Source organism: Hippocampus comes, unplaced genomic scaffold (assembly GCF_001891065.2).
Source record: "Hippocampus comes isolate QL1 unplaced genomic scaffold, H_comes_QL1_v1.1 scaffold92, whole genome shotgun sequence".
NCBI lineage: Eukaryota > Metazoa > Chordata > Actinopteri > Syngnathiformes > Syngnathidae > Hippocampus > Hippocampus comes.
In genome coordinates, this window is record NW_017805379.1 from 899,633 (window position 1) to 915,479 (window position 15,847).

Below are 15,847 nucleotides of genomic sequence, written 5' to 3' on the forward strand. Positions count from 1 at the left end.
TGAAGGAGGAGCTGATTGGAGGGCATGAGCCTGGATTATGCTGAAAAAAAATGGCCTCAAACAGTCAATTTCTACATAGCACGTCTTGCGAGAGTTTAACTCAGTGAACAGCTAAATCACGGGTGTCAAACTCAAGGCCCGGGGGCCTGATCTGGCCTTCCACATCATTTTATGTGGCCCACAAAAGCAAATCATACATGTAAACTGCTACGATGAATTGCTAAAATCTGTACCAAAAATGTCAATTTCTCATGTTTTCAATAAGTGAAATATTGCAAGCATTTTCTTGTGACCAAACCCCTCATTACAGTAGTTGATACGGTTTCGCAGTCATAACAGCCCTCCAAGGGACTTTTAGTGACCCGCGACAATCATGAATTGGACACCCCTGAGCTAAATGATTCATACCACAAGTCATTTTGGCCGCTACATGGAAGTCGTCAACATGAACATTATCAATGGCAACCAGTCAAGGGCATTGGCTGACTAAATGGAACATTTGCATGGGTGGGGATCAATAAAACGCTAGTTGCATGATGTCCAATCGTAAAATCTGAGTCTCATTTGACATTGCAGGCGCACATCTTCAGTGCATGAACATCGGAATATCAGACACACTCGGCACATTGCAAACAGCCACGTTAACGCTCAAGAAGGGCCATATAGCACTGCTCATTAAAGAGTGCACACGGCCGAGTACACCAGAGTGTAGCGTACAAGTCTTATCGCTGCTGTGCAAGGATATCGCTTGGGGGGAATGACATTCATGTGTGTGTGGGTGTTTTTTTTTTTTTTTTAATATATTCTCTGCTCTGAAGTATTGGCAAGCAAACACTTATCTGCACTTGACGGAGTTCCGTCGAAATAATCTCCTTAACGAGTGGCGCATTGTCGGAGGACCTTCAGCTACTCGTGTTCACGAGAGAGAGAAGAGAGAAAACCCCATCAGACGGCATCGTGAGAGAGATGAACTGCGTGCTCTCCACTTCACAAATTCATTCGCTTTGAAAAATTCCCCACATTCAATTTTCTACCGGTTGGTGGTTATCGTCAAACTTCAAATTGGAGTTTGATGAGCAGCTGTTGACTTAAGGCGAGATTTTCATCAGTTAAAAAATTTGAGAGATTGATTTTTGACTCGAGGCATAAGCATCCATCCATTTTCTGCTCGTTCCTCAGGTCAACCTATCGCAGCTCATTGAAGAGGCAGCGTGCTGTTGACTTTTAATTGAATTTTTAAAAGGGAACTCAAACCAAGCAGCAGCTGTTTACTTCAATAGAATCGAAGCATTCATTGTAAAAGTAAAAAAAAAACATTGAAAACATTGCATCTGCCTTTGCCACCACTTTTAGATCTTTTCCTTTTCACAGGAGTGCGAATTCTTGAGAATGTAACGTGCAGTCGCCAGTCTTGGCTCATTCTGCAGCTTGATGTACTCATAAAACCATTCAGAGTTAGCAAATATTCAGCAAGGACAAGCTACATGTCGTGGCTGCCGAGCGGAATCAGAGCATCTCCAAAATCGCTACTTTTCGAAACTCTGTCATTCTCTGCAATCTGCCAGCAACACAATTGAATGGAATGTCCTGGTACCAGATGACTCTTCTCCTGGCCTTTGGCTGATAATGATTCTGCCCAAAAATGGCATCCCCCACCCTGACATTGATTCATTTTTCCATTTAATTCTTATTCTGCGAACAAAATTTTTGGTCGCTCCTCTCCCTCTCCTCACGGTCTCCTTTCCCTCCATTCCCAAGCGCCGCATCTTCCATCAAGCGTAACGTCAGCTACGCATGTGCTTTGAGAATAATTTCACTCATTACAGTCTCGACTTGAGTGAATTTGTCAAAGAAGGCTCCGTCTCGGGCTGCTCTTTGGAATGGAATTCTCCTTCTGCGGCATTTGTTGGCGGCGCGCTGGCTTGACAGTGAGGGGTCCAGACAGTGAACATAACTCACAAATAACCTTTAGGGGTAAACTGGAAATGCCTTCCAGATTGTAAACCCCCCCCCCCTCCGCTCTCCCACCCCCCGCTGACAGTGACAAGTCACATCATTGGATTTTGACCCCGTGCTTGCTGTGAGCGTCCAGTCGTATCCGCACTAGTGTCAGCCTAAAAAAAAAAAAAATGACAGCCAAGGTCACTCAGTTTTCCTCTGAGACGCGGCAGCAAGGTTTATTTGTGTTTACTCTATTCCCGCAAATCGTGTCAAAGCGTGTTCATTTCCTCCATTGCGCCAGGAGGCGGCGCCTTGTCTAAAAAACATTTGTTCGAATAATACAACAATCTTACAATGAATGCGATCCAGGAGTTCACCGCTCAACTTTTTTATAGCAATGCTACTCACATGAAACAAATAGCGGTGTAGCTCCACAGACGATAAAAGCAAAGAACACCGCGGCGGCCGACCGGAACACGAATTGCCCGATTTGTCTTCATCTGTGACTCGTTAACATGCAGAAAGCGTTCAGACTTTAATTGAACTCCCTCCCAGGCTGTTTAAGGGCTTTGGTCGGTGGTGCTTTTTTTTTTTGGGTTAGCAGCACGTTGGGCCAGCAGTTAGCTCTTTAATGGTTGCATGAACGATAGCAGTGATGAACCGAGATAATTACGGTTACTACCGATTGAGTTTCTGTGATGGAAACAAGAAGTCATCTATGGGAGAGACGTGGTATTTGCTTGACGTGGAACCTTGTCATTCATGCAACATTGTGAAGCGACCACAGGTCAGAGTCCAGCGAAAACTCTAATCATCAAAATTGTTGACTTGTGCGCCGAAATGCAATAAGTCACCAAACCACCAAGTCATCTGATAGACGGTGTGCATGCTTTGATAGGAGCCGCTGTTTTGGTTAGCAACTAAGGTCAAAAGGTCTCAATTGTTAACTCTTGAATGAACGTGTGAGTGACAATATATCTATAAACGGAGATGATTCGAGGTCGCTACCAATTGTCTTTTCCAGATAGGAGCAGGGAGGCGTTAATTTATTTCGGTGACTATTTGGGCACGCAACACCTTTTATGATACAGTAATGCGGGAAATACGTACGCCCGAATGTCTTACCTCGTCGTCGGAGCAGACTATGGTGAGCAACCAGATCTTTCCTCACTCTGTTCATAAACACTTTGCAGCGGACTACAACCGAATCTACCGTTTGGCCTTCTGTAGTGAAAAAAAATGTGGACAGGAATTATTATGATTATTTTATTTTTTTTTTTTAACTGCAATTTTGGTTGAAATTAGTAGAAAGGAGTTTTGGGTTACTATGTGATCGGTTTAGTGCGAAGGCCGTAAACGTTCAGGAATGACATGCTGTTATTTAAATGGACGAGGCTGGGAGCTCGAGGCGCATGGTCATGAAAGGACGGTTTTTAAGGGACTTGTTGAAAAGTCTCAATTGGACCTTAAAAAAAAGACTGGAAAGATCGCGACTACTACAAGCACATTAAAAAATGTTCCCTCCTTTTCACATTTTGCAGCTTGCATCATCAATGCTCCTCTACGAAGCCTTAAAACCCTGACACGTCGAGATCAAAGATGCCCAGATCTACTCCTACTGCCATCAATTCTATCTAACTTTTCGGGAGGTGGGGAGGTGTGTGTGGGGGGGAGGCAATCACAGACGTCTCGGCCGATAAGAGTCTCCCACAGTTATGGTCCCACACCTGAGCAGCGTCATGATTTTTGTTTTGCACTGGTGTGAGACTTAAACTGGAGTGGACAGCAATGGCGGCATCCCGCGAGGCTCCTGCCACAAGGCAACTTGTGTGGTCTCATTTACACACAGGAAGAAACAAGAGAATCCTGTCACACCCTCCGAGCGAAGTAACCTCAAGAAAGTCAGTGACAAGTCAATAAAGCTCAAGGTCACTTAAACCAGCGTCACTGCAACCAACCTCAGTGGGCGCTATGGTAACGTTTAAACGTGCCTTCAAAATAAGATACAGCGCAAATACAAAGTGCATGAAAAATACGACTCACCATCGCCGCATATTATGCAAAGTGGGAATCTCCCGTTGAGATAAATCCGTATTTTAAGTAGGACTCCTGATACTTTCTATGAAGTGTAGCTTTCTTTTTCTTGGAAGTCATAGGCTCCTCTTTTGTCTGCTGGCTGGGCCTTTTCCCCTTCCCAACGACCCCCCCCACCCCCAATTTTGCGAGCTCCTGCGTTTTATTTTAGCGGTAACCTATCACGTGACCGAGAAGCGCGCCTTGACCTGAGTCAAGAGTGACATAGACGGACGGATGCAACAGAGAATTGGGTAATTTTTCAAAATAAAACATCTTTTAGATTCTGAAAAATATAAAACGGAAGTAATGTAAGTTATTCATTCTTTCTGTGTGGCCTGGTACCAAATGACCCACGGACCGGCACCGTTGGGGTTGGGACCGCTGACTTCAACAAAAGAATTTGGAATTGGAAATTCAAACCATCATTGTCTTACTTGAACAACTACCATAGCCTAATTTACAACAATTCTGACTTTTTTTTTTTGAATGATAACTGATGAAAACGTATTGAGCACAGAAATGACAGGAAATGTGATTCAGAGCAGTCGTACTATAATTTGCAGGGCTTTTTTTTTTTTATATCCACTGTATCTGTGGAGGTAAGAAAGTCAAAAGGTAAGACTTTAATTCCAAAGAACGAGCTGACAACTGAATTAGCATTGATGGTTCCACCCCAGTGAAACAGTGACTTGAAATAGTAAAGCCACTTGCACTTCTTCAATTCTTCGATCCATACCAGTCGACAACCGTCTCCGAAACGACACTTTTAGCAGTCAAGACTTACCAACGCTACAGCGTCACTGTTCGGGGGGGAAAACACACGAGTAGTCCTTTTGGGCAACAAAGAAAGTCTAGCGTACAACAAGCAACTGCGCTCTGCAGCGTTACCCCTGCCAAGGAGAGAAGATGAAGTGACTCGGCATGTTTGTCTCTATGCGGGATTGCGCAAACGGAGCCAAGGGGCTTGCGGTTGATGGAAGTCAGGCGAGAGCCAAGCCGGGCCGAGTGTGGGTGGCGGGGCCGGCCGGCGAGATGTGTTTGGATTAACAACTCCATGAATAATACAAAAGCGGAACAGTGTTCAAAGATGAGAGTTGAGGGTAAACAGATCAATATCGGATTCATCCGGGCAGGATGCTACTTTCTCTGCTTGCTTTATGAGCAAACCATTTACATCCTCGCGGCCAGGAAATGACAGAATTGGCTGGTTGGGCTTCAGATTGCTGTGCTGCAACTACACACGTATTGATGAATGGAATATTGAAGGTTATTTCGAGGAGAGGAAATTAACTGGATTTTTTTTTTTTGGGACAAGGAATGAAATGACTAGGGGTTTATTACAGCTCGTTTGTTAATGTTCTGGAATGATTCACAATTAGAATTAGGGATGGGCATTGACTTCAAAAAATTTTTAAAAACCTATGAAAATGTCAATGTGGTCTTTTGAACAACTGAACCAAAACATTTTTTCCAGAGGGGCGTCGTAGATGCCATTTTGTTCATTTTTAGACCAAAAATCAACAGCACTTCTGGTGATCGCAGCCAAGGACAGGACAGTACTTCATTTTGCCTTTATCACGACCTGATTACAGCGGAGCCCCACATTTTTTGCAGGTCAACATTTGCAAAGGCTCCCTTATTAACCCTTTTCAGGGACAGCTTATTAAAAGGTGAAATTGTCCGTTTAACACATTTGAAACGTGTAACTGATATACATGTTCAAAATCGGGATTAAAAAAAAAAAATGTGATGTCGTCTGAAAAAAAGTGCTTTGCCGCAATCTCGCAGCATTGATAGAAAATTGCAAACCTTTTTGAGCGAGTGTCAATTGCCTGCGGATTTCAGCTCTTCCCGGCAGGTACTGGGCAGAATTCCAAGTGGATGTTGGCCACAGTTGAGCAAATAGCTCCTTTTTGCCTTATTATAATTCATCAAAAAATCATAACCATCAGTAAATCAATGAATTTTTAATCACATGCCCATCCCTAATTAGAATATTAGATCGTTAAGACCAGTTGCGTTGACAATCACATACATTTTTATTCACTTGAGGTGCCAACTCCCTTTGTAATTCACATCAGGCAGCACAACACACGCAAAAAAAAAAAAAAAAGTTGCATAAAACAAGACTCTCCCCTCCCACTCAAGGGTCTCACCTCCCAGCAGTTTGGACTGACAGTTGACAAACTCTGGTTTCCGCATCGGGATGTAGCGCTGGCAGGTGTGGTGAAGAATCTGGACAAAGGTGCACTTCTCTCCCGCAGAACCAGCGACCCACTGGTCAAAGGCGTTATCGAACGTCAGGTCAAACTCGGGGGAGTCCTTTGATTGGAGTGACGGTGTGAGAATTGGTGGCGGTTTGAGAACGCAAAAGTCTGAAATTTGAATTTGACGCGGCTTACTTTGTTGGAGTCAATGCCGTTGACCTGCCGTAGTTGGTCGATAGTCCACTGGGAGCGTTTGACAAAGGCGGACGATCCTTGAAACTGTTTCACTTTGGTGATGGAGACGTGGGCTGGCTTCTTATTTGTCACTGTAAAAAAAAAAAAAAAAGGTTTGAAATTACATATGGGAAAGTAAATGTGCAGAGGACCACCGGAGGGACAATATAAACCACTGCTATCAAACTCAAGGCCTGGGGGCCAGATCTGGCCCGCCAACTTATTTTATGTGGCCCTCGAAAGCAAGTCAAACATCAACTTCCATGATGCTTGCTAAAATCTGAACCAAAATTTCAGACACTCTTATGTAATAAGAAAGAGGGTTATTGTAAGCATTGTCTTGTTATCAAACCCCTCATTTCATGCACCGTGTAACCTGATAACATAAATTGTCCACTGTCCATGAAAGGGTTAAACAAAAGTTGAGTAAATCGTTTTTTGGTTTCATAGTCAGAACAGCCCTCAAAGGGAAAAGTAACTATAACGTGGCCCACGACAAAAATGAGTTTGACACCCCTGATATAAACTGACGTGAGCGTTTTCCCTATTCGTTTGATCAAAATCAACAACAGAGTGCAATGTGTGGGGATGTTAAAGGTGTGTGCCGGATTTAACATGAACCATTTCGTCCAACTGTGGAATCAACTACATAAATGTGTTCTCAAACTTTTTATTAGAAGCACTGGTGTTGGTTTCTCTGTCCGGTCAATTCCTTGTCCTCACCTGGAGGGACAATATAAACCACAGCTATCAAACTCAAGGCCCGGGGGCCAGATCTGGCCCGCCAAATTATTTTATGTGGCCCGCGAAAGCAAGTCAAACATCAACTTCCATGATTCTTGCTAAAATCTGTACCAAAATTTCAGACTCTCCTATGTAATAAGTAAGAGAGGTACTGTAAGCATTGTCTTGTTATCAAACCCCTCATTGCAGTAACTTAACCCTTACATGCACCCTGTAACCTGATATTGTCCACTGTAGTAACCGCTGTCCATGAAAGGGTGAAACAAAAGTTGAGTAAATCGTTTTTTGCTTTCATAGTCAGAACAGCCCTCAAAGGGAAACAGCAACTATAACGTGGCCCGCGACAAAAATGAGTTTGTTGGTTTCTCTGTCCGGTCAATTCCTTGTCCTCAACTGGCCTCAATCTGACAGGATTATGTACACCTCCTCTGGACATCCATGTTTGTTTACGGATCACCCGGGCTCATAGCTCCCATTTAACATGAACCATTTCCTCCAACTACATAAATGTGTTCTCAAACTTTTTATTAGAAGCACTGGCGTTGGTTTCTCTGACCGTTCAACTCCTTGTCCTCAACTGGCTCCAATCTGACAGGATTATGTGCACTTCCTCTGGACATCCATGTTTGTTTACGGATCACCCGGGCTCATAGCGTACTTCTCGGAGCCGACCTGTTCCTTTTATTGCTTTTATAACCCAGCGAGCAGACCTCCGCTTCCGCCATCCGGCGTGATCTATTGTGTCGGCTCAGATAAGAGAAAGTGTTCGGGTCACTTTCTTCCACTGTTGCGCCATAACGCCGCTCTACGAAAGTCGCGACTATTGCCGGGTCACGTCATGTTCCGTTCCATCACGCGAGGCCTCTACAACTCTCGTTGGGCTCCCGCCGGTTCTGCTGGCCGTTTCTTTAGATATGATTTATACAAATATAGGCAGGGCCTGTTGTTGCATCAGGTGATATATTCAGTGAGCGAGCTCCCCCGGCGAGCGAGGGGGATGTTGTGGGTGTCCATTTGGACAGCTGCAGCTAATGCGCAAGGTGTTGGCCTGCGGTCACAGGAAGGAACAAAGGCTGCCGGAAAGCCACGAGCATGACCAAATCGATGAGGTGAACGATGTCATCGCAAAAACAGAATTTCTAGGGGCCCCGAAAAAAAAAAAGAATGACAGCTGGATCCAATGGAACGGCGTAGCGGTGGATTGATGACATTCAAGTTCCTCAAATTCACAACAGAATAATTTGTTACATCTGTGGTAGTGTACATTGAAGAGAAGCCAAAGCGCTGACTGATAAATGTGTTCCCTGATAAACGGAGGGATTGGCTGGAGCGAAAGGGAAAACCAGTTAAAAGCTATTTTGTCAACCCAACGTGAAACTAACAGGGAAACACGTCTTCCTGTAGCCCCCAAAACAAGATTATTTTATGAGAGTTCATCAAAAATGATGTGAAAGCTGTCCAAATATTGCTAGTTGCCTACAAGGAAAATAAGTATGTAAAAATATGATCGTATTTTCCGAACAATTATGGAATCAATCATGAATATTACAACATTCTCCTTGAAAACATTACATTCATCTTGCGGGGAAAAGTATGAATATCGTGTCTGTAGTCGGTGCACGGCAGTTTTACAGTGTCGCTGCAACGTAGGAGGCAAATGAACTCAAACATGTTCTCATCGACATTCAAGGGTATCTGATCGGGTTGCGCAAATATTTCAACAAGGGGCGAGGCAAAAACATTCTTAGTCTTACTCCAGCTGTAGCTGTAAAACTTACATCCAAAACAAAAGGACTAAACAATGAATGTCCGCTACCTAAATATGCTGTTATACAATGAAAAAAAAAAAACAACCCATAACTCACGCTAATCAAAATTAGCACAGATGTTACGCCAACCTTTTTCGACCCAAGATCTACTTTTCAATCAGCCAATCTCCCACGGTAGACCAGTTCAGTATCAACATCGCAAAGCGCCCGCACTGCCGCCCGCCCCAGCCCATGCCTGCAATCGTATTTATTTCACTTTCAGTGTGGCCCAAAAAACATCTTCCTAAGATATTGGATCTGAGCGCAACTCTGACACTTTCCAAGTATGTGAAAAGAAACATTCAGTACGGCTAGTTGCATATTCACCGACACCAGCTTTGTATTGTAAACACACACAGAGAGGGCCCGAGGATTAGAAACGCGGTTATGCAACAGCGAAAATATGTTCGTCGCTGCATATTCACTGGCAGCCTTGTTGCACTTGTTTGTTTTATTCCGCTAAATAGGAAGCGTCGCGATACTTGACACTTTGTTGGCAAACGACAGTCTGAAGGTCACGGAACAATCCCACATTGGCAGTGAGGTCTTAAAAAGTCCCAGATAACTTTGAGGCTCTCAAATTAGTTTCACGTTCAGTTGACTTTCACTTTTTGTCCCCGAAGTCTACAACATTAAACAATGATTTAAAGTTACGAGTGCCGACTTGACCGAAACAATCAATCAACCCGCGAAGGGTAGACGCTCAAGCCTGACAACAAATGTTCTTCATCTTTCTGACAAATTGATTTCCTGGTTGATGGTGAGCTCAGGTTTTATCCGGACACAATTTAAAATTGGAGAATGACACACTTCCCTCAAAAGGGAAGCTTGCATTGTTGAAAGCAAAAAAAAAAAAAAAAAAGTCTAAATCGAGTGACATTGACTAAGAGCCTTGCTAACACTATTGTTCCCATGCTTGCTGGCTGTCAGCGAAAGGCCATACCGGGGTTTCTTTCCCATGCTCTTATGAAGACATGCAGCCACTTCCACCGGGTGGATTAGTTTCATGTTGTGTTTGGCTTTGATTGTCGCAGCCCAAAGGCAAAAATTCGACTCAGGACAAACGTTCAGCTTCCCAGTGCGGCAAGATTATCAGACTTGTGTTGGGGTTGGGGAAACCGAGGGAAGCGGTGCCACGTGAGCGTGTTATCATATCGGAATGGACAAAGCCCAGCTCGTGAAGCAAAGACGATCCGACGCAGGAAACAGATGGCGAACGACGAAATGCGCGACAATGACGCCATTAAGGCCAACAGAACAACGGAAAGGCGCATTAATAATTTCCTTTGCCAAATAGGCTAACAAGCCATCGCACTTCTTTTCATCCTTTGTGCTCAAGCTTCAGCGAGCACTCAAAGAAAGCTACCCGGGCCTACAGGAACAAACAACAGTTTAAAATAATGATTTTTAGTGCAACGTTTATCTACTTGGTGCACGTAAACTGCTTTCGTTGAGCGAGGTTACCGTTACACTGGATTTTTTTTTTTTTTATGCCAGACAAGCCCGAAGATATTTTAATACGCAACCGGTCAGGAGCTGCCAACGGCTGCTATTTCTGTCATGTACATCGCACGAAGGAAAATGGCCTTCTGTGATGCTGCAATTTTGTGTGATCGCTGTGTAAAAGGGGGCTAACGACTCTAATTTCAACATCAGGTAGATGGTTTGCCGAGAAAATGCGTTTTTTTTTTGTACAGCGCACTTGGGAAACATTACCAGTAGATGGTTTGCCGAGAAAATGTGTTTTTTTTTTTTTTGTACAGCGCACTTGGGAAACATTACCTTGAATTGTTCTTGTTCGGTCATTAGCCAGAGGTAGCGCCAACGTGTGACAAATTGCTGGCCCGAGTTCATGCGTTATGAAAAATAAAGCAAAGAAGGTGTAGGAGTCATCCGAGTGTCTCAGAATTTACAGGTCAACATCATCCGCTCTGCTGCGGCCGCTCTTCAGAGTGGCTGCCGAGCCGATTCATCGTCAGCAGTGGCGAGAGCAGCATCAAGGGCGTCGAACAAAAGGCCTCTTTAGAGCTTTCACAAGATTTGAATACTGCGACTCCTGCGTTCCAAGTCTGCTTCCAGACAGAACGGTGCCCGTGCAGTGACAAGACGCAAGCGGTCGATCGTACTGCGTGTACCTCGGTGAGCAATTAGCCCTTCAGGAGATGAATGGGGGGGACGACTAAATAGTCCGTGGAGACACGGGAATAAACATCAAAGCTGCTGTATTCAGTCGGTGGTCTGAAATGTGTTGGTGCGCCAGGTCAACGAGGGTAAATGAACTTTAGGAGGGGTTGTCATCTTTTTTTCCACAGTTGCACCAGTTATTCACTCAGCTTCAACAAAACGAAAAGGATTATGGTAGCGAGACAACATGAGCCATACAAAATGAGTGCAGGGACATCGAAAGCAAAGGCAGTAAAAGTTGCTGAAAACTTTATCTGTATATTTTCAATTCATTGTTGCTGTAATAAAAAAAAATGCTTTTAACAATTAAAACAGTGCCTCAAAATGTGACATGGCGAATGTGAGAGATAAAAACACTAAGTATGGTGGTACCCAAAGTTATGTTTAGTCAAACTTCACTTTACAAACTTAATTTGTTCCGGAATGCCATTCGCGAACGTTAAGTTTCAGCAATTTTACATTTTACACACACAATCTATTCCAACCACAGAACCTCGCCATATTTACCTTGTTTTTATTGGTTAATTCACCGATTTACTTATTTCACCCCCTCCGCCAACCCTCCTAATTGTCGAAAAACTCACCTATTTGCTGTTTTTGTGTTCTTATGAAAAGAAACAACGAAAGATTCAACCCCAAATGCAGCAGCATGATGAGCCAAATTCAGGACGCTGAGTCGAAGGAGTCGCAGAATAGTTAACGCAGATGAGAAGACACCATTAGGTTATCCGCAATGCCAAAGTCATTGTGTTCAAGGTTGCATCCCTGCACCTGGAAACATTATATTCAAGTCATTTGCAAGTCCGATACGTGCACATGATTACCCCCACAAGTTTGTCCATCACCTTGCACCCCTCGGGCCACTTAATAAAGCTGCTATTCAGGCCGCGCCAAGTCCTTATACACAATGCATTCCTCTGGAGATCAAGCTCTAGGATACGGGCAAATGTTTAATCACACCAGGGCTCTGACTTTAGCATTCTTTCTCTCTGTGATGTTTGCTATGAGAAAAATGGGCTTCTCTAGCAGCATTCCATAGCTCCATTTCGTTTGTACAAAACGGCACGGATTGTCATCTTTTGTTTTAGGTTCCATTGAATATTTGACTGTGTACTTTGAGCTCTTACCGCTTTCACATATTTTGATCCATGTATCACCCCCAAGGGGGGGTTAGTCAATTTGACCCGTAACAGTACAGGAGCCTTACAAAAAAAAATACTGTAGTTCGTTAATTCATTGTTGATTCAAGGACATTTACCAAGCAGCCGTAGTTGCCTTATTTGGAAAATATGCCTATTTGGCACAGTACTACACGCCAAAACTCTGGAGAGTGTTTCATGCGAGAAGACGTCATGATAAACGGTCTGGTTGTCATCGCACAGTAGACATGGAATAAACAGGGATATTTCAAAACAAGGTACAGTACATTCCTGGACACTTAATGCTTTCAGGATGATCCAAACTGAATTCCTGGAAGCAAAAAATTCTTTAAACATGGATGACATACAACATGGCAGATTTTTTTTAATGGTGATTAGTTTTGAGAACGTATATAAAAATGAGACAAGTTGCTTGGTAAAGATCATTGACATCAAAAACGTACATTGAATGATTGCAGTGCTTTATGTGACGGATTTCTGTTGTAACTCACTGTGATGGGAATGCTCCCTCTAAGCCCCTTGGAAGTGAAAATATGTGATGTATCAAAACATTACATTTCAGGCCTGTCTCCAGACCTCATTTCCTTTGCCCAGCTGTTCTCCTTAGACAAGGTCTAGTGGAGATTGTCTCGGTGGCTAATACTCGAATCAGGATTGCACAACCGCGCTACAAAAACGATCCAAGAATGGCAATAGGCTTGAGGACACTTTTAAAAAAAACACCACAATTGAAATACAGCAGGGTTTTGAAAAATAACTTTTGGACCTCACAAAAGACTAGCTTACTGCAGCTTGCTAGTCAGCAGCTAGCGCAAATTGCTAATGAAACATTCTACGCCTTCATTTGGCACAAACCTATGGACTCAAACACAGACGGGCGAGCCTTCACAAGAGCCCCAAATCAAATTCGTTGATTCGCAAGTTGGCAGCTGGCCAGGGAGCAGTTAGCCATCACAGCCCAGTGGAGAAAGCGAATGGAGCAGTCTGCATTTTGCGTCAGCATTCCTTTTTGTCAATCACCACCGAAAGTTACACTCAAATGTATGACACCAAACAGAATATTAAAATTTAAAAACAAAATGTTCCTAAAACATTGGGCAGCCAACAGGTATCCAGTTAGCCGCTAGCGCAGGAAACCAACGTCTTCGTCTTTGCTCGGTGCTCCTCATTGTCATTAATCACAAACGGATAGACTCAAATAACACCGGACACAGAATATTCAAATCATAGTCTTGGTTCATAAAAAGTAAGAGCTCAGCACTCAGGATCTCGCTTCTCACTCAGTCGCTAACCAACCAGCAAGAAGCTACGGTAGCATTGTATACAATATCTGTATTCGGTGTTCCTTCTTGTCTAGCAGCACAACAAGCTGAATTCAACTGCGGGACACGTGTCACAATATTAAAACCAAAACATTTTGTCCAAAAAGTTGGCAGTTAGCCACTCAGCAGCTATCATGGGAAGCTAACGAAGCAGTCTACCTCTTCACTCAGTGTTGATTCTTGTCAAATATCACAAACAGATGGACTCAAATGCAGGACATCAGGCACCGAACACATATTTAAACCAAAATAAATATGTTCACAAAGCTGACAGCTGGCTCAAGAAAACTGCAAGTGAATGTTTTGTTTGTTCATGAAAAGCAAGTCAATAAATGGTTCCTGGCTGAGCCCCACCAAATGAACTGGAATGGAAAAGAAAAAAAATAAATAAAGATAAGGAAAGTTTGGAAAATACCCGCAACAGCGCTAAGCATGACCAAACATTGGATTTTTGACAGATAGTAAAGGGGGGAAAAAAAATCAAAAGTACACAAATTTTACCTCTGAGGAAGCACTGTATGTTGACGCAAGCTAATCTTTAATGGCGCACAGCTGCGAAGCAGCTGACCGATCTTAAATCATCCATTCTTTGACAGCGTCAGCATCCCCAACCATTCGTTTTTCATCAAATTTCAAAGAACAGCGTGAATAAGTTTTGGACGCGGAACTTTTTGAGGCCTGCGATTGATGCGTCAACATCACTGAATTGGAAAACAACATTCATCAATAGTCTTGTCGACTGACAGGCCCACTCCTCGGGTAGAATCTTCCGTCAAGGTTGGGCAGATGCTCGACAGAGCCACGCGTTGATATTTAATAAAAACATGCCCTTGTGTATAATGGAACCATTATACATGCTCCAAAGGGGAGAGGAGTTATTGGATTACACGTTTTTTTTTAATCAAAAGGTTTATTTCCTTTGCAGATTAATCAAGGGACATGACTGAGCTGAGATTGAGATGAGCATTATGGGGTTGAAAAACAAATTACAATTAGGCTGTTCAGAGTTCTTCAAACTCCTGCGTGAACCGAGCAACCCCTGTATAGATTGCGTACCCCAGCGAACCTGGTTTCATAGGTGACAAGACAAACGGTTGGGTGGGATTTTTGGCTGTGAAGCCACGATTTGACATTGAAGGACACTTGGCACCGAGCAAGGTTTTAAAAAAGGTTAGACGGGATGTGGACTGGCACCATGGCATCTATCTACCCTCAGGAGGCGATGTCGCTGAACAGCCTGGGGACAGCGCGCTGCTGAGCCACCGCTGCTTTGTTGCGATGACTTCCTGCATCAAACGATGGGTGGGATCCGCTCTGGTATTTCACACTAAGGGTATGGCTGAGCCACCCCCCACCCCCATCAAAATCTCAAATCTCTAACTCAGAACACATACTAACTTCGATAAAGGTTTTGCTTGATATGTTGTGTAATTTATGCCGAGGGGAGGAAAAAAAAAATGATAATCAGGCCTGTTCTGTTTGTACTCTCGGGGGTGTGTGATGAAGGTAATGATTGAGGTTATCTCATTTTCTTCTTTTCTTTTTTTTGTGTCCAACTTGTTCTTCCTGCCGCACAAAAGCAAAGGAAGAATGATATCATAGATTAATATCACTCGCACAACTCCCAGCTGCTTTCCTGCTGCACGGAGAGACCAGATGGGGAAAAAGCACTAACACGGCGAACAAATGAAACTTCCTTTGTGTATGTGTGTCGGTGTGCGTGTGTGTGAGACCCATCTTGGCAGAGGAGGCAATTTGTGCCCTCTAATGACACCGTTTTGATGAATGTGCACAGGGAAGGGTGACATGCCCACCGGGGGAGCACTTTTCCGGTCTGCTTTCACTCTTTGAATTCATACAGTGATTATCCTAACTTCTTTTGATTCATTAGCCACTGGCGCTAACTCAACATTAGACATGTTCCAGGACACTTTAAATTTTGGGGGAAGATGAGCCACCTGCATGGACTGCTCTGTGGGGGTAATCGTCGTTGAGCGATGTTTCAGTTATTATCTCGATGTTTCTTTATACCATCAAATCATTTGTCAATCACTTCACACATTGTTATGAGTTACTGCTAATACTCCTGATTAGCAAAAAAAAAAATAAAGAAAAAAGAAAAAAATACCATATTTCTCAAGTTCCCTGCTGCTTCCCCCCCCCCCCAAACC

At 43.5% G+C, this 15,847-nt stretch overlaps 1 protein-coding gene and 1 long non-coding RNA gene across 6 annotated transcripts in view; both read right to left on the bottom strand.

The window, feature by feature from the left end:
• stxbp6 (syntaxin binding protein 6 (amisyn)) overlaps nucleotides 1-15,847 on the bottom strand; it is a 41,105-nt gene that overhangs the window by 4,700 nt on the left and 20,558 nt on the right. For 3 of the 5 annotated variants that reach the window (XM_019872590.1, XM_019872594.1, XM_019872593.1), the window contains 3 exons: nucleotides 6,420-6,550; nucleotides 6,174-6,339; nucleotides 2,075-3,165 (listed from right to left, as the gene is read on the bottom strand). In XM_019872590.1, coding sequence (XP_019728149.1) covers nucleotides 2,885-3,165; nucleotides 6,174-6,339; nucleotides 6,420-6,550 — 578 coding nt within the window. In that variant the 3' untranslated portion in view covers nucleotides 2,075-2,884. Of the gene's footprint in view, nucleotides 1-2,074; nucleotides 3,166-6,173; nucleotides 6,340-6,419; nucleotides 6,551-15,847 lie in introns of those variants that run through there. The other 2 variants (XM_019872592.1, XM_019872595.1) reach the window with 2 other exon arrangements.
• On the bottom strand, nucleotides 10,742-14,668 carry LOC109517425 (uncharacterized). The gene is made up of 3 exons (XR_002168537.1): nucleotides 12,040-14,668; nucleotides 11,779-11,965; nucleotides 10,742-10,849 (listed from the first exon to the last, which is right to left on the bottom strand). It is a non-coding gene; the product is annotated as an uncharacterized LOC109517425 (long non-coding RNA).